Source organism: Antrostomus carolinensis, unplaced genomic scaffold, assembly GCF_000700745.2.
Source record: "Antrostomus carolinensis isolate BGI_N321 unplaced genomic scaffold, ASM70074v2 scaffold13922, whole genome shotgun sequence".
Taxonomy (NCBI): Eukaryota; Metazoa; Chordata; class Aves; order Caprimulgiformes; family Caprimulgidae; genus Antrostomus; species Antrostomus carolinensis.
In genome coordinates, this window is record NW_010299076.1 from 92,482 (window position 1) to 112,649 (window position 20,168).

A 20,168-nucleotide genomic window follows, 5' to 3' on the forward strand; every position below is an offset into this window, starting at 1 on the left:
ATACAGCGTTCACAAAGACTAATACAGCACAGACAGCACCAGTGCAAGCTTCCCCATTTGTTGTGGTTTGCACAAATCGCCTCCAAGCTACAGTACTTCCGATGGCTGTAAGGCAAAATCCCTCTTCTAGAGTAAAAGGCTTTGTTGTGCATCAAAAAACCATGGGATTGAACAATGATACTTTCAACCCTAACCTGTGGTAACAGCTGCGTGGCTGTTTTGTGGTCACAGCTGTCGGGTGAAGAGATTTTGGGAACGTTATTCTGGATTCCTGATGCTAACCAGGGCCATGGGAATGTGTTATCTATATAATGGGCAACTGCACCCTCCAGAGTCTTGTATCACGCACCTGTACGTCACCTGGACATCTCTGTCTTCAGGGCAGGATATCCAAGAGCAGACTTAATGGGGTCAGAACATCTCCCCGTACAACTTCTAATATATCCAGAATGTCACAAAATTTATTCACAAAAAATCTGCCCAGTAAGGATCTGAGAAGGGTATCCAGTCTTCTCTCTGATGTGCAGATGGCCATATGCAACCTTCTGTACCTCTTTACCATTCACTTAGGTGCAGATGGTTATGGGTGCAGATGTTTGTCTATCCTGCTGTCAGGGCACACTCCCCACTTTTAGAAGTTTATTTGGCAGAGTTCAAGGTCATATTGTTCACATCTGAGTCATGCAGCAGCCACCTTGTAGCTACGCCTGCACCCAGCCTCCTGCCTCCTTGATCCCGAGCTGTGTCCTGACCCCCTGGCTTGGCTTCGCTCAGACCTGCCTCCTCCCCATGGACTTGCCCAGCGAACGCAGGACCGAAGCTGACCCTGATCCCGACACTTGGTGCTCAGCATCCTGCCTGCCCTGCTGTCACCCTCATTGCTGTGCACCCCCTCTGCATAGGTGTTCTGCTCTTCTGAATGATGTCCACAATGGAGGCTTTGGAGCCAGTCCTCAAAATCTATTCCAGCACTTTGCTACATTTGCATCTAGAAAGCTTTTGGGTGTGTGGCAGAGGTTTTTGATTATCTTAACTTGGTGTTTCTTGCTGCATTTTAAGAACATTATTTCTTGTCCTGTCATTCAGTGTAGATAAAACAGTTTATATTCTTCTTTGCACTATCTGCACTAAAGGACTATATTTACATCTTTTTCAGACTTGTCTTTTTAAAGTTAAATGATCCAAAGCATTTTAATAATGCCACATTCATCAAGTGGTCTAGATTTCACAAAGCATCATTTCATGAATATTGAAAGGTTCATAGCTTATTATTATAGATCTTTTTATTTTGTTTGTCTTTTTTTTTTTTCCCCTTAACAAAATGACATAATGGAATCATGTTCAACTCAAAGACCACTTTTTTGCAGAACCATCCTACCAGTTATTCGGCACCTGCTCTAGGCATCTGATTATTTCCGCTTATATGTATTATCTTGCTTTCTCTCTGTTTTATTTAATCTTACTCTTTTTCTAGATCACTTCTTCCTTTTAGCAAGCTAATTTTTAATTTTACTCCTCCCACTTGGTTTTACCTGAAACAACCATACTTCATATTCAACCATTTGCAGTGTGAAAAGAAAATTCAGACATGACTTGATCCAGAACAGACCTCTGTAGAGGTCTTGAACATCACCTTGCAAGAATTTTGCCTCTGCAGTACTTCTGTTACTTACACAGGAGGGCATGAAAAGGTTTTTTAAGACAAAATACACATTCCATATTGCTGGTCCCCAGCCCACAAGCCAAGTAGCCAAATCCCTGTTCTATACACTGAGCATTTCTTTCACCCAGGGAAGCACAGGCCTACACTAGGAAGTCATTCCTTCCACTGAACGTGAGTGAATGTGCCAGCTATTGACATGCACTGTAATTGATCTGTTTTACATTTCACAGGAATGAACTGTGGGAGCCACGTAACTCATTATGGATGGGGAATGGAAAAATCACCATCTGGAGGAAGGATTTTCAGATGCTATTGTCTCAATATAGATAAACAATAAAAACTGGATATGGGTCCTAAATGATCAAGCCTTTAAAGATGTACAGTCTCAAGGATTTTCATTCACTTGGATTACAAAAAACTTGACTTTGAGCCTGACATGTGGCAGCCTTGGTAATTAAATGTGTGAACACTGTTTAAAAAATGTATACTATGTAAGAATATATATCTCTCAAATGAACAATGAACCTCTGCAAGCTTTAAGTTATACCATAATATCCAAACCACAACTTACCTTTTGAGTCAGTAGAGCCTGAACAACTTGATTAGCGACCTGAAATAAACAAATATAAAAGTTTAATTATGTTATCATGTGTGTTTATGCATAACAATACCTTCTTTTATGGCTTTACACTCCACTTTCCATCTACAACCACCACCAATTCTAGTATTTTCATCAGGTAATGCTAGTAAGAATATATGAAATGCATGTTAACTACTTCTGTCCTAGTCCTCATTATGAACGAATGTGTATTGTATCAATTGCAGTATGACATGATGGACATCTCATTAACTTCTGTCATCTCTTCTTTGGACTAGATTAAAATTTCACAGTCCTATATGCAGCTGGTGTGCATTAGCATGGATTGACTGCATGCACTAGAGCTGATTTTTACCAGCCAAGGATGGAGTCCTGAATGTTTTCATGAAGTTTAATTGTTTCTTGATTCAGTATTGACAAAATGGTACATCTATCATGACAAGCAGAAACCATAAAATGCCACAGAAAATTAAAGTACTGACTGTCATCAGAATGTGGTTGGAAGGCATTCACACCACATAGCATAATTGACTTGAATGAGATTACACACCATCGATTAGCAGAACTATATATTCAACAGGGAATTTTTGAAGTTATTTATCTCATACATCCTTTCTAATTGTGATAGTTTCACTGGGCTAGCCCTTGGCTAGCAGCCAACACAGGTATTCACCCACTTCACCCCAACCCCAGGGGATAGGGGAGAGGATTGAGGGCAAGGATAAGGGGACTCGTAGGTTGAGATAAGAAAAAAATAATAATAGAAATAAAAACCCCTTAAAATAATACTAATATTAAAATAGTAGTGATAATGATAACAGTAACAAAATATGCAAATGAGTGATACCCAGGGCAACTGCTCACCACCCTCCGACCAAGCCCGGCCTGTTCCCAGTTAACGATCCCGGAGGAGTGACAATCCCAAACCGAAACCGCAATCCTGGGAGAGCCAGAGCCCGAGTGAAAGTCAGAGAGAGCAAGAGAGGAAGAGCCCCTCACTAATATACTGAGCATGATGTGATATGATATGGAATATCCAATTGGCATATCCAAACGCCAGTTTAGCTTATTAATTTAAATATTCCTCACCCCCTGAGATCTTGCGCTAGTGGACTAACAAAACATGAAGTCCTTCACTTCCAGTGACAAAAATACAAACACGGGTATGTCATCAGTGGTTCTCTCATAACAGATCCCGGGCTGAAACCAAAACACAGCAATATTCTAGCTACTAAAAAGAAACCCAGCTCTGTTCCAGCTAAAAGGCAGGACACTAATTTATATTTACCAGCAGGCATAGAGGCAGGGAAGGGGAAGAATGAGGGACAGAAAGACTGTCAGAAGGAGGGACTGACACAAGATTTTCTATTGATGATGTTTAAGTTGTATGTTACATTTCTAATATAATTTAACTAAATATGCATATGTTATCACACAATATGTCTGCCTATATTTTTGCTCTTGCATTTAGGCAGAGCAACTAGAGATCTCACTCTGTGCAAAAAGAGACACTAGTTATTACTTCCGTTTTGGCTTTGGCTTTCAGAAATGACAGTAAAATATATGCAGATATCACCAAAGCTGCATTGATTCTTCTTACTCTTGACAAATTAAAGAAAAAACCCCACACCATTGATGTGAACTGAGTTGTGAGGAAAGAGTTGAAGCTAATTCATTGCTGGAAATAATTCAATTCTGTTACATCCAAAAGTTACATTTGATTCATACTCTCATAAAATTGCCTAGTATCAATTTTTCTCCAAACTGGTCCCTAACTTACGGCAGCCCATGGAACAATGGTCACATAAAATAGCTCTATACATGATTTAACAGACAGAGAATAATATTAGAACAGTATCAACCAACAGAAGTAAATACATTACAGTTTTGAAAAACCATGTGCCTTGCCCTATAGGCTCTCAGGATCTACATCCGACAGTGTTCCTTCTGGCATGTACTTTTAATGTCTGTTTGCTCTACCTGAAAATTGAACAAACCATATCAAATACATTATTTCTTTATTTTCTGACATGGAGTTACTTTACCAAGGAAGAACTAAAAGGTTCTTTGAAGTGTGTACAAGTGACTCACAATGGAATACCCTACAAAATTACTCCTGTAGCTTTATATATTGCACAGAGGAGTGTAAATGGCATAATCTTCCAAATGGGGAAAAAAAATGAACTTGCCAATGCATATGTGACAAATTTTCCAACTTAAGAGTGTATGAAGTTAGGTATCTAAATGAAAGTACCTGCCAGTGATCCATAGCTCCCACAGATCTCAATAAGAGAGATACACAACTAGGTTTTTTACAAAATGAGGTTATTTTATTCTAGTATCTAACAACTTGGCAAACTGTGTTGTTATTACCATTCAAAGATTTGTAGGTTTGTATTCTTGGTTTCCAGCAGGAAGAGAGGTGGGAAGCCTTCAGTGAAATCTTCTGCAGTTACTAAATTTAATTTAGCAGTCAATAAGTGGAAGCATATCCAAACTTTTGTATTTCAAATGAAGTTGCTATTCCACTCCTACAACAGTGCTACTGTCCAGATGGAAATAAACTGCTAAGGTAGCAGACCTACTTCATTTTTACTTACAGGTATCAAGAGACACCACGGATATGAACAACATAAGCCAGCACTACAAAACTGAGTCACAACTACGAAAACCTGAGGAAACAGACCATTGAAGGCAGAGGGACTGACCTCTGAAATGCAGAATATGTGAAATTCCCACTGATGTGAGGCAGACTGTGTCTCAATCCCAGTAAAAAGTAGGCTGTAAAATGACTTGATTCATGCAGTTAATCAAGGTGAAACAAGGAATAGAATAGAGATGGACAGTTCCTTAGTCTACTATTATGTTGTAGATAACACTGCTTGCCTTCACACTGCCTGCCTTTCCTTTGAACTTAATAGCCAAGATCTTTAGGTGAGATTTCCTTTTGTGGATTGCAATGAAAGATAAAAGATCCAGCTTCACTTTTTCCTTACACAATTATGTTTACATATACATGTTATAAAGTGGTCTTAATAGAAAAGGTATAAAAGAATGAATCAGAGAAAAGAGAGCCTAGTGTAACATCTATTATACCTTTTACAAGTACTGAGATTTTACACATCTGCCTTTAACCATGTGTATGGTTCCATATGCACAAAGACATTTCAAGTGTACTAAAATGAAAAGCCTTCTATTTTATTCAAATCTTAAAATCAGAATACATTTTTAAAGATAACTTTGTATTTTTGATTAGCTAATTCTTGAAACATCAGCAAAAATATCACCTACCCAAAGTTGCACAATTTCTTGCATGCAAGTATGGTGAAGCCTGATGGAAATCTCAGCTGGCACAGTGATGTGAATAAACATGACATTACCACTTACCAATAAACTGACAGCTGAATTCCAGGATAGGAAACTAGGATTAAGCATGTTAACCTCAAACTCAGTACAAGACAATCCTGATTTTTGCATTAAAGTTTTCAGAGACAGAAAGATACGCTTATGGAGTACTTCTGAAATTAAATGAGCTCTTTTCTTATTTATCAAGTACTGGAACATTTCAATGACACACACTGTTCTAAAGTTGTTTATATGTACACTTCAGAGATGAACAATGACTTTAAAAATCAGTGAATATTTAATAAAATTCATAAAGGACTCACTTCAGCTTGACCCATATTCTTTTCAGATTTAATCTCTATGAGCATTTCAGTTGCACTGAATTTTACCGTGAAAGTTACTACAGAGCACGCATTTTTGAGTCAGAGGTGCAAGCACTCATACAATATTAAATGTGGGACATTATATGAATGAAAAGAACCATGTAAAATAATTGATGAAAAAAAAAGAAAAATGAGAGAAAATAATGGCAGGCATAGCTTTAAAAACTCAGCTCGGGTATCTTTTTGTTACACACAGATAGAAAAATCATGGTGGTTATTTTCACTTCCTTCACATGCAGCTTAACGGCCACCAACAGCTCAGCAGGAACTGTGCATAGCAAGTGTCCTTATCGCACTGCTGTAGGGGCCTGAGGGACCAAGCAGGGACACTATTGGCAGGGTGGCGAGATTAAATGATGCTTGAGTGCCCTGAGCAGAGTTCGCCTGTGCCCAGGGGAGAGAAGCTGCAATCTAAGGATGCTCAATGATGAGTGAAAGATAGCAGCATTCTCCCAATAGTTATCAAATGATGTTCCCAACCTTCAATACCTCAAGGGCCTGTCAAGCATCCCAAACATGTAACTAGCCAGGATGACTAGGTATTAGCTTCAGAGGTTTCAGCCCAGGAGAAGTTCAATACACTCATAACTAATTGGATTGCAGAGGCAAAATGAAAATATTGGTTTTATAAGGCACTTAAATTTTTTGGTATCAGGCTTAGTTGTCTCAGATTTGGGTATGATCACAGTCTTGTGTTCTCAGGAACATCTGTGTTCCTCCCTTTAAACCCATTCAGTCTCCCTGGGGCAAAATGGAGTTGCAGCACAGCCAGATACATAGTTGTAGAGGATAATCTGCTCCTAAAAACTGCTGAAGAAGTCCTGAAGCTGAAACTAGGGAAGGTCTGAAGAGGTCTTAACCTTCAAGAACTAGAGTTGGTGTAAGGTGAGCTATGAACAGAGGAAGCATCAGACTTAAAGGAAAGAAATTTTCAATTTTCTCTCCCCACCCCTCCCTTCTTCCCAGGCTTAACTTTTCTCCCAATTTTCTACCTCCTCCCACTCCCAGTGACACAGGGGGACAGGGAATAGGGGTTGGGGTCAGTTCCTCACACGTTGTTTCTGTCACTTGCTGCTCTTTCCTCCTCAGGGGGAGGACTCCTTCCCCTGCACCAGCGTGGAGTCCCTCTCACGGGAGACAGTCCTCCACGAACTTCTCCCATGTGAGTCCTTCCCATGACTGACAGTTCTCCACGAACTGCTGTAGTGTGGGTACTTTCCATGGGGTGCAGTCCTTCAGGAAGGGACTGCTCCAGTGCAGGTCCCCCACAGGGTCACAAGTCCTACCAGAAAACCTTATTTGTTGTGGGCTTTTCTCTCCACGGGGCCACAAGTCCTGCCAGGAGCCTGCTCCAGCGCGGGCCTCCCACGGGGTCACAGCCTCCCTCAGACATCCACCCACTCCAGTGTGGGGTCCTCCATGGGCTGCAGGTGGAGATCTGCTCCACCATGGACCTCCGTGGACTGCAGGGGGTCTTTACCACAAGTTGAAGGGGAATCTCTGCTCCATCGCCTGAAGCACCTCCTGCCCCTCCTTCTTCAGTGACCTTGGTGTCTGCAGGGTTGTTGTTCTCACATATTCTCACTCCTCTCCCTCGCTGCAAAACGTGCAGGGCTTTTTTCTCTTCCCTTTCTTAATTACATTCTCGCAGAGGCGTTACCATTGTTACTGATGGACTCAGCCTTGGCCAGTGGTGGGTCTGTCTTGGAGCCGGCTGGCATCAGCTCTGTTGGACACAGGGGAAGTTTCTTGCATCTTCTCGCAGAATCCACCCCTGTGCCCCCCTGCTACCAAAACCTTGCCACTCAAACCCAATACACTTATCTCCTATTCTCTTTATTGTTACTATAATGAAGCAGGGTGAGAATGTGTGATTTATTGTGAAGAAATTCCAGCAATAGAATGTGCTCAGGTGGGTGCTAACCTGGGACTCCTGCAGAACTTGCAATTATTAAATATGGTTTTATTGTCTGAGTCACTGGCAACAACTTTTTCACCTCAGTGATCAGAAAGGATTAGGTCCAAGTTTGTGTCAGTTTAAACAATGCTGGTTACAGTGCCACTGCCAAAGCATTGTGGGGGCTGAAAGGGAAAGGAGAAGAAAAAAGTGCTATCAAGCCATGGGGAAGGACAAGAGAGGTGACTGCACACAAAACAGAAGACAAAAAAGGAAGAAGATAAGGAAACAAAAAATAAAGCAGGGAAGCACAAAACCACGGGTGATGACAAGCACTTTCTCCTGAAAAAGTTGACACAGTGGGAGAAGATGGATACAGCTGTGATAATATGGAAGAACTGAAAACAGTCAATGTAATGCTGAAGATAATAGAGTTCAGAACATAGTTTGATATAATTATTTGCTCTTTAAACTGCAACAGCATGTAAAAAACACAAGCCAGGATCAGAAATCCATCATGTTACTGCAAACACAATAAAAACATATCTTCTGTTCTTTTAATCTGTATGGAGTGTTTTGCTGGCACTGACAGTTATGGTGCATGACTCATTTCCAAAATTAATTATGTAGGCAGATTTTGTCCTAGACAATCAGAAAATAATTTTAAGTGAAGCTATGTAATTTAAGCTAAAGTTAGTAATTATATGGTAATTTAATCTTTATCACCAAAATATCCAAATACTATTCAAGTGTGCACTGAATGGAGTGACTCAGGACAACGCAGACCAAGGGTCTGCCGCTATCCCAGTGCCACAGAATGGACAAAGCATAACCTAGTGGGAAAGTGTATCTGCAAGTCTTTTACTCCAGCTCCCTGATAAAACTATGCTATAGTGGCAAAAGTGTGGATTTGCTGATGAAAATCTGCACTAAACTGGAGGCTTCTTGTATCAGAGCTGTACTGCTCATGCCAGCAACACTTCAGCAAATGTTGATTAAAAATTTTAAAAGCTGATATGAAGACATGAATTGTAACCTGTGCGGTTTGCACACTCATGCATTCTTTTCTCAAAGGCACAGCCGAGAAGCTGGTGTAGCTTTTGTTTTGTTTCCATGTTAGCTAACTACTTATGCTACTATGCATTCTTACTATGGAACAGGTAAATGATTTCTACTAAGCAAACTCTTCAAGCTACTAAAAGTATGAAAACTCTTTTAAGCTCTTGTATATCCCGAAGAGCCTTGTTTCAGGATAAATGGAAGGAACAAGTAAGTGTCAGTATATATATGGAGAAAGCTGCATGCAAGAGGAGATATTAGACATTTCTGGAATGGAAAGCACTGCTGGACTGATGAGTGAACTATACTGTAGCTGTAACTGGAAGGTCTGATCAGGAGCTGAGCCATATAGCAGAAGTGAGCCAACAGGTAGAAAAAACTGAGCTTAAAAAGCTGTGTACAGAACCCTAAGAGTGAGCTGAGAGACTAAATTCCCAACCAGTTCCAAATACTGGTCACAAGGACATTAACTTTCCAGTGAAAAAATGTGGTCAAAACAGTATTTACAGCAGAGATCATGGAGAACAATATCTATGACTGCCAGAGATATGTTCTTGGAATTAATTAGAATGAGGTAATACTAGAAAATTGCAGAACAATGTCAACCTTGTAAGAGAGGGAGAGATTAATTTCTATTCATTTAATTACAGTACCAGGTAAGAACAACCTTTTTACCTTACCTCATCAAGACATCTTTCATACTGTTCTCTCTGATTTTCATTTTCCAGAGCCAGCGCTGAATTCTCTGCCTACAGTAAAATAGAACAAAGAAATAAACATGTAAGTTAATCAAAGGGTATTTTGTACTACATGGCAATTCAGAAAATTTCTCAGGGTGCTTACTTTGTGTACTTCTTTGAGATCCAGAATAAAAAACAACATGCAATTTATTTTGCCACAAATTACTGTTTTGAGTAAAATTGTAAGTGACATTAGTTTATGAGATTATTCACAACATGCATTACAATTTAGAACAATTTCAGAGCAGATATTCCAAGTATGCCCACAATCTCATCTTGTCAGGTGCAATAGAGTTGGCAATGAAAGATTACAGGAGACAGACACTAGTATACCTTTTCTTCCCCCCTGCTTTTCTGTTTAATGTGAACCTGCTATCTGAGAAAGCCACTTGGAATCAAATAGAGGCAGCTATTCAAAAGGATTCAAAAAGATTCAAAAGGAATCAAAAGACAATCTTATGGAAACTTTTTACTGTGGCAGCTCTTCATGAGCCTGGTTACCACCCGGAGTGGTAACTCCAGATGCACTGGTCATACTATAGCTAATTGCTGAATTAAACCCCCTAACTGAACCAGATAAATCTATTAGTGTTTACTCAAAAACCAATTCCTATCATTTCAAGAGTGAGAGAGGTATTTTACTACGTCTAAATGCAATCTTGAAGTCAGAAACTTTTTCTCTTGCATATGTCAGTTTAAACATGATAAAGTTTTCTGTATAGTAGTTCCTTTCAACCATCTGTAATTTCCATTACACTCACATTTTTTCATACTGCAAACTTCAAAATGGCACAATCTGGTATGTAAATTACAGGAAATCAATGTATTTTTCTATAGATTACAACTTGACTTCAGAATTCTTTCAGTATTGGAAAAGGAAAATATCTAATGTGTGCTGCATGTAATTGCATCAGAGAAAGTTAAAACTAGTTTTCTTTTAAGGACTGAGAAATTAAAACAATAGATAAAAGTCTGTGAGTTAAAACTGGCTCTAGAAACCTCTCTGCCTCCCATGCGTAACTTCACATGCTGTAACCACAACACCAAAATCAATGCATTCACATAATCACAACTATTATACAATTTACATTACTTGCTTCACTTTAACCTTCTCGCAAGCTATAAAAGTTAAACGCTGTTTCAAAAGAATTGTCATTATACAAACAAGAGTCATCAATATAGTTAACATTTCTAATTTTAGAGAAAAATTTGATGCAATATACTGTATAGATTCTACAGAAATATGCACAGTTCTCTCCTCCTTGTTAATAAAAGTAAATGATTGAAACAAATTACAATCCTGGAGTCCAATAAATTGATTCATTAACAACAATTTCAAATTCAACTAAATCCTAAAAATAAGATTAGGAAGAAAAAGTAAACATACATAATTATCTATCATATTGAAAGACAGTAAAGAATAAAAGGGAGGTAAGAAACGAGGGCATATAGAGTTTACTTATTTACAAGTCTAAATGAACAACTGTGTGGAATCAGTGCTTTATCTTCAGGGTACAATCAAAGCCAGCAAAGGTGGTAAAATGCTCTGCATCACATTTTCACAATGTCACCTACCAATGGATTCAACATACGGCAATAACGAGTCTATGGGTGATCCTGCAGAGAGCACTGTGAATGAGGCAGCAAAAAGTACAGGTGCAGAAGTAAGTAGCAAAGTAGAAGCAGAAGCTGCAAAAGCAGCAGTAAAAAATCAGAAGCTGGAGGGTAAATAGTCCTCCATACCAAAGAGGTTATCATATACAGTTAACAATCTCCTTTAACAGGCACATTCTTCCAGACCAGTTGATAAAATAAAGAGATGATTGCTACATAAAAATGTATTTCTATGAGTTACAAGATTTTCAGATGTTTTCTCTATGAATATCACCCTAAAATGCCATCTAAAAGAAACTCTTCTTACTGGTTTCTTACTATCTGCACATCCTTTAACTCATGCATGTTGGCATACTTGTGGCTTTATTTTTTTTTTAATTTTCATTTTTGCTAACATAAAAATATATGTATGATTTTTCCTGAAATACTTAGGGGAGACTGCTCCCATATAGAGATGTCTAAAAGAACTACCACATAGTTGTACTATACAAAATAACCAGAGAGCTCACCATAATTGCCTTACTCCATTTTTTTGAATGCTGTAACACTGTTAAAATGGAAGCTAAATCTTCTTGGATCTGTTAGCTGTCTCTGATTTCAGTGAGCTATTCCTTTACAAATAGGCTACCAAAATTAGGAACTCTGAACTTGACAGCATTATAAATAAATGCTACATTTCCCCTCTTATCAAGCCACAGTGGAAACATCTGTATAATAAACCTTTTCTCACACCACTGGCTTCAAAAGCATAGTGAAAGGATGTAATGCAGTCAATGTTAGCTTGACTTTTCTGCTTCTTGATTGCCAAGCAAATCATGACTATTTATTTGGCATGTTTGTAATGAGGACTGGAGTAGAAGGGAATACTTGACTGACTTTGCTTAAGATCCTGTGCCAGTTACCACAACATGGGAAAACTAGTACTTGATATACTAAATTACTCTATATTGCAACCGAATACTTGAGAATAATCCTCAGTCCCCCAAAAGTATTCATTTGGAAAATTTGTAATAGCACTTGTGGTCTCAAAACCCTGCCTCCTAATCCAAACCTTCATTTATTTAACAGAAACCACTGGGTTTTGACATTATTGTAAGGCTGCTCAATTTTTGCTCAGAGGGATCTCCCTACCTCCAGAATTGCATATTCTAGACATCTTTTGCCAGTTAAGCAAAGTAGGTCTCCTTGGAGGAAACCACTATTACATTTTATTTTCATTTTTTATTTTCAGGCCATACTTACACTAGGCTAAGCTGCAATAAGAAGTCCACGCTTCTCACAGCATGAAAGCTATTGCACACTTGGCACCCAGAGGCAGTGGTAGAGAAGTACTGACCCCTAATGCAGTCACTCCTCCCATACATAACCTAGCAGGGGATTAGGCAGTAAAAAAGTTAGATTACTGAGAATGGTGCTCTCTTAGATATCAACTGATTTCTATAGTGGTTTCTAGTTTTAGGTATAGCTGTCCTTTTCAGGTATAGCTGTCCTTTAGGAATTTATATATAGTTTATGTTACACATAGAAATAAACCATCTCTGTTCCTCAGCCTCACAAGCACTAAAAGTGATGCAGCCCAGCAAAATGCTGCAGACAACTGTCATTCAACACCTGCCACCAGCACTGACAGCCAAGCATGGCTTTTGTTGGGGTGGTCAGCTCTCAAAGCACAGTATCATTCAATCAGTCAAAAGGAACTGTGGCATAATTTACCATTCCATGAAACATTACATGTTGCTTTTGGATCACTATGGATTCAAGGATCCTAAAATCTCAAAACAGACATATTTCCTAGTTCTGATTTGGAACAAACTATTTTGCACAAGAATCTCTCCAACACTGGAAAATTTAAAGATTTCAAACATGACTTGGATAATGCTAAACAGTCTCCAACTGCCTTAATTAGAGACAGCTTTGTTCTGAATTGTGAGACTGAGTTAATGGAAAATCAATTTGAAAGTGAAAACTTCAGACTACTTCGTATGAAACAGAGGTTGCTTTCTATTGATACCACTGCTAAGATACAGCTAAAATATAAGAGACTTCATCAACTCTGATTTTAATCCCTTTCTCGGGATGGAAAACATAGCCTTAGTAACAATGAAGATTATCTTTAGGTCAGCTAAGAGCTTTCTCCCCTTTAGAGATGTTGAAGAACACTGTGTTTTCTCCTGTGGGACAGCTGCTAGTTAACAGACACACTACAAACCCGATGCACTGAAGTCTAGCCCTGTTTCTGCTGAAGTCAGTAATAATCTGCCATTTATTTCCCATCAAAGCAGATGCAAGTCAGGTGCAAAGAAATAAACTATATTTGTTTTCACATTACACAATGTTTCCTTAAAATTCCTTTGGGTTAAGAGGAAGTTCCTTGGTTCACAATGAATCGTTGTTCATTATGCTACAGAAGAAACAAGGAGACAGACAGCAGCCTTAGCCTTTTTCATGTTTTTATAAACGTGTTACACACTGGATCAGTAAAGGTAGGCCAATTAATTACAATTTTTAAATTTCTAAATTGGTCATGATTAGCTTTAGGACACCCTGAACACCAAACAAAAGAAGCATCCATTCACGCAGCTCAATCACCTAAACTTTAAATTCTTGTGAAAATACATCTTCCCCCAGAATCTAAAGTGCATCTCAAATATATCCTTAATGTGGTCGTATTTACTTTTTTGTTAATGAACAATAGAAGACATTACAGCTTATTGAATCATAGGAAAAAAACAAATACAAGCTCCCTACCCCCCTGCTCAGAACAGAGGGAAATGTTGGCTCCCAGAGAGTATTCATTAGCAGTAGGCTCTGAGCCAAAAACTGCTCTGCTCCTTTCCAGTTCACGGTCTTTTTCTCTGGATTTACATGGGCAAAGCACAAGGTCTCCCACCAGCCTCATTGTGTCAAATCTGAGACTTTTGGGGGGGTTCAGTCCTTACCTACACTGGTAGAACGTGGCACCTTTCAGCTAAATAACAGCACCAGACTGCAGATAGATTAAATAAATATACACTTGATAAATATACTCTTACATTGATACAGACATTTAGGATGATTTCTTCATTCTCTCCTCTTCCCTTTTAATGATTTTAGAGAGGATTATTGCAACAGGTTAAGGATTGTCTACTAACTATACTTTTTTCAACATTTACCTGTGTTTGGTAGAAGTGCCAGACACATTCACATGTCTGAGAATGTCATGAGATATCCATGTCTCCTCCAGATTTGCCTCTCTAAGTGGCACTTTAGAGGACAACTTTCACTTAACACCCTGTAAAAGCCATTTCTCTGTGCTTCTTGAAAGAGTGAACTGAAGTGCTTAAATCATGTCTGAAAATAAGATCTGAATTTAAGTCCCTAAAGTGTTTTTCAAAAAGTTTAAACTTTACTTTTCTGTGCCTCGATTTATTAAGTCAAGAGAACAGAACAATATTTTGTTACCTAGCTGGCCTGTTCAAGGCATCATGAATTAGGATATATTTGGTGCACTGGGGTCTTTTAAATGAAGAACTTTCTCATGTACTTATTAGGAATTCTTCAACAGAAAATCCTCTACACTTTTAGAACCATAATGAAATGAATTTAAGCACTGAATTTTCTACTAGAAGGCATGAATAAAAGAGAAGGACATACAAAGCAGTTTTCCTTACTCAACCATTGTAGAGTTGAGACTAAACAAAAGGATGGGAGGAAGAAGAGAGAATAAAGCAGAGTAGTATTGCTTTGCACTAAGGGAAAAGGAGCTTGTAGAATCATAGAATGGTTTGGGTTGGAAGGGACCTTTAAAGATCATCTAGTCTACCCCACTGCCATGGGCGGGAGATGAAGGTCTAAAGATTGTACGTCAAGGTAGCAGCTCAACATGTTTTGAAGGTATCATCAATAAAGGTCAAGAGGAACAAAGTTATGACAGTGAACTTTAAAAACTCTGACAGAATGCTACAGCACTGGTTACCATGTGCACTTCTTTGTTATTCATACTAAACCACTTGTCTGTTTATAGAAAGCTTTATTGATTTACACAGACACTCATTTGTCATGCCCTGTGCAGTGTATTAATAGCTGTCCAAGCATTTCAAACATGCTCAGCAATTTTTTTCCTGCTTTCAGCCTCTGATTTTGTGTATATTTGTGGTCATAGATTCATCCAATGCACAAAAGGTCAAAACCCAGGTCAAAGCCTGTTGTTGGTAATGATAAGATGTAATGTTGTTGTAATCCGTCCTTAGGTTTTTATGGCATTTGTTTTGTAAGCTGCTCTTCTGGGAAGAGTTTAGTGCTTGAACATCTCCATGTCTTTGGTTGCAGGAAACTTTGTATTATTCTGTCCATGTTACACATGGAAAATTTGTCCTTTAACAGACTAACCCAAAAAAATGTCTGATAAAAGTTTAATGGTATACTTCTGCTGGTTAGAAGTACAGAAAATTACATTTGTGTTTTTAAAATCAACATAATTATAGTAAGAAAAAACTTAATTTAACTCTAGTATTACGAAAGCGTTTCCACTGGCCACTTTCCAGTGCCTTTTTATATTGCTATAGACAGCTCTTTTCTAGAAGTAAAATGGGAACTGCATGTCATGACCTGCCTGCCAACATTTGGATGCTTCCAACTCCTGCTTTATGCTTTTCACAATAGAGCAACACTGGAGCATCTCCCTGCTGAACTGCAGCCCTTGTGCCAAAGCTCTGCTCCCTGATCTCCCATCTGCAGGACAGTAACTGAGACTGAGAACACAAGGTACTGATGAAGTAAGCAGTCACCTTAGCAGACTAATACTTAGCAAACTATTAATGTGTGCTTTTTCAAATGTCCCAGTCTTAACTATTTCTTCTACCTCAAAGAGATGGGGGGAAAAAAACAAAAAGGACAAATTAGTGATATGATGACAGTCATGCTTCTCATCTTTGCTTCAAGACACACGGGCCCTTAGCCTTCTCAATTGCATAATTTTCCAAATTTTTTTAGCATAATAAAATAGCCTATTCTCTTTAACCACACTTAAAACATTTGACATATTTTATCTGAAATACTCAGCCACTGTTCAATTCACATTTAGGTAAAACATGACACGAAAGCAACATATATGTGATGTCAAATAATAAAATAGAAGTGTTAATTATAATTCTATCTATAAAATGGCCATATTAAACTTTACTGGGCAGACCTGGTAGGGATCATTCTTGCAATTCAAAATTTCAGTAATACATTTTAAATTATTTACGGACAAATAAACATAGTGACATTAAAACAGTCCACCAGCAGATCTCAAAAGCAGTCCATCTGACAGGCCATGTTATGCTGTAGCAGTGTTACCAACAAAATGGGTTTGTAGCCTCCTAGAGAGCAGTATAGCCACCGCCTTCTAATAAATGCTAGAAATCAGAAGATACTTATTCAAAATCAGAAAGCTAACCACTCAAGATTACATAAAAACTTGGGTTTAAATGTTCTGAACAAAAAGCAGCCCAAAGTCTGTGCAGCTGCATATGTTGTTTTACCAACTACTGATGAGCTGATTCATGTATTTAAACACGACTGTACACCGGAAATTATGTAAGAGCTTTAAAAATTGTATGGATTTCATGCTGCCAGAGATCAGAAAACAGAACTTGTTTATCTGCAGATCTGCAGCAGATTGCAGGGAGAGACTCCCACTCAAGGTCCCGTACAGGGTACACAGCCACAGAGCTCTTTTCCTGTCTATCGAGTGTTTCCCAGTTCCCATGAAAAGAAACAACGGGTGCTCGACATACATGATGAAGCCTCCTTTTTGAAAGAAGGGGATAACTAGAATTTAATCCTTCAAATCTACTTATATTGGATAAACATATGAACTTCAGGAGTTGAATCAAACAAACCAAAATCAAATGCGATTCATACACTGCTGCTGAGACTGTCTCCTAAAAATGACTGGGAATTCCTCTGTGAAATATGTTGGGGTTTATGTTTTTTAAAAAAAAATTTTCCGAAGTTGGGGCTAGAAATTTTTAACTGGTTCAAAAACGGAAATATTTGCCTTTTTAATTTTTGTTAGCTCTAAAGTAGTTCAGAATTATGAGCCTTTAAAACGTTCAACATTTTCCCTTCTGACACCACAGAAATGTTTGGAGTTGACATTTTAAAGAGAAGGTCAGGAATAGACCTAGCAAAACAGACTGCATTATAAGCCTAGGCTTATCTTCCAGCAAATAAATATCTAGGCTACAAACAGATATATCAATAATAGCTTTGTATGTTTACCTGCATGCAAATTGCAGAAACCAGCAAATTCTAACATTATTTACAGAGAATATAATAGACTTACAATATATCCACAGGTAAAGCGCTGTCAGTACAGGCCTTTAAACAAATAGGTTAAAATTATGGATGATGCCTTTTTTTTTCCCAAAAAAATTCTTCCAAATGATCCCATATAAAACATTTTTTGAGGAAAAGAGATCTAAATAAGCAGAGAGAATTGGTATAAAGCTGTGTGTTAAGGACGTACACACTACGCAACAGTCTATATAATGCATATACACTTGATAAAGCATAGAAGTACAAGCATGGGAAGTCCCAGCAAGGCTCCTATTTTTATCACTCATCCTCTGAACAAAGCGCTGAGCTGCGTGCCTCAGTGGGACAGGTTGCTTTGCACAGAGACCACAAACAATACTCCTAGGCTGGCTAAACAGAAGCAGCTGCTATTAAATGAGGGGTTAAACGACAAGAGAAAGCCCTCTCCCTCACAGTCAGGCAGACCCATGAAGCCATGGGATGCCAACCCCAACATACAGCAACAGGGAGCTGGGCAGTCAGGAAGGAGGAGCACGGAACCTCATTTACCTTTCCCAAAGCTGCCGCCGTTCTAACAGCACGGGGCAGGTCCCGAGGAGCGTGCACCCAGGCACAGTGGCACAGGCCACAATGCCATCACGCAAATGGAAGATACACGACTGAATTTTTATGCAAGGAACAGTGTGTGCGTGTTGTAAAATCTGTTTATTTTCTGATTTTCCAATATTTACACTCAGTGGCCCTTCCCCTTGCAAACTGTGAATCAGAGGCAGCTGTTCCATCTTCTTTTTTTTTTACCTCTTTTTTTCAGTGATTTTCCCCCTTATAGAACTGTTCTCCCTTAAGAACTGAGCATTTCACTCTGACAGACTTATTGTGCTTCCCCATGTAATATTAACAGGCAGATATTTCCTCTATCAAAGAACTAAAAATAAAATCTCTGGTCCATTAAAAAAGGATGAGATCGTGAAATTGTGAAACTAAGATTCTTACAATTAACGCAGGCAGATAAAGGCAAGTGGTGTGGAGCTGATTAATCTTAAAGGGCATTTTGTGTTTAATATCCACTAGTATTTAACACATACATAAATATCTTTGCATTGAAAACTCTTAATTTAACATATTTGTTAAATTAATTTAACATATTTGTTTCAATTTTTCTTGCAAAAAGACCAAACTCTTCAGGGAAAATTCTAATTCTTTGAAATACTAATTATTTGAAATTAGTAAAGTCTAGTTGCAAACCATTGACTATCTATATATCCAATGCTGAAGTGCAATAAAAAACTCTCAGTGCAGCCATTTTCAAAGAAAATATTTGCTTTAATTTGAAAGGAAATATTTTGTATAAGATTTTGATCAAATTTAAAAGTGACACTGAAACCAGCACAAATATTTCCAGGGCTTTGGGTCCTTCTGAAATGATGCATATGGCAACCACTTTCTAAAAAATTCAGTTGCCTAACCACAAAACAGAAGTTTTGGTTTTGTTTTTTAAATTCACATCTTGAGGAAAACTTATACACCTTAAGGAAAGTTTTTTAAGCAATAAGAAAGGCAACTTTAGAATTTACTTTAAATAAGTTATCCTTCAAACCTTTGCAGTTTTGACCATGAGGTAAGTGACACAGTGCAGTTTCCTATTTTCTGTGATTTCATTATCCACACCTTCCTGAGTAGCATACTCAACTTCAAGGTTAATCTAATGTAGAGTTTGAAAAGAACGGGGCATTTCAGATCTATGTATGAAAATTAATCTTTGGGCACCTTTATTCCAGCAGAACCCATTTCTTATTTTTCCCCACTTGCCTAGCTGAGATGTTCATAGTAAATACAGGCAATATTACTACTGATTCATGGAGCTGGGAAGCGAGTATACAAAAAGAAGCCCAAGAGACAAATAGTTTGTCTTTACAGAACACACCTCAACATCTAAGTACGGGAATAAAATACAAAGGCCTTAAGCTCATTTTCTTCAAAAGTTGAAATTCAAGAATTTAGTTTTTCCTTTTATCAAATTTAATTTACCTTCTCAAATTTTGGCAGGTCACACTGAAATATTCAATTCAGTAACAGAATGTAATTTTAGGATCTAATTAATTAGAAAAAAATGTGACTTATTTTTCTTTAAAAACTAAGAAATTAAAAATTATAGTCAACGGAATTAAGTAGAAAGCCTTGAAATTAAGTATCAGGAAGCCAAGGATTACACATATATATATATAAAGGAAAATATTTTTTAATTTCTAGAAATTCTATTTACCAAGAGCAGCTCTTCTCCTTTAAATTGGCTTTAATATGTTTTTTCTAATATCATTGGAATGACCATGAAATACAATTTCATAGGTCAATCCAAAAATGGCCCTAATGCCATAACTGGTATTTCTCTCAACTGCTCCATGCACCTGAACTGAAGGGCTGTTATTAAATCATAGAGTGATCACAGTAAACAGCTGAAATTTGGAACTACATTTGGCACTATCTTCAAGGAAGACCAACGCCAAACTCCTCCCCACTCCCTTCCCCTGGGAAACTAAGCGATTGAGGGTGCTTAGGGTTGATGATAGCAAGAGAAGATTCAAAACTT

General features: G+C 38.1%; 1 protein-coding gene across 1 annotated transcript in view; it reads right to left on the reverse strand.

Annotated features, from left to right (window-relative positions):
- NCKAP5 (NCK associated protein 5) overlaps nt 1-20,168 on the reverse strand; it is a 219,669-nt gene that overhangs the window by 90,953 nt on the left and 108,548 nt on the right. Inside the window, exons 5-6 of the mRNA XM_029083670.1 lie at nt 9,626-9,694; nt 2,235-2,273 (exon numbers count right to left, since the gene is read on the reverse strand). Coding sequence (XP_028939503.1) covers nt 2,235-2,273; nt 9,626-9,694 — 108 coding nt within the window. The remainder of the gene's footprint in view (nt 1-2,234; nt 2,274-9,625; nt 9,695-20,168) is intronic.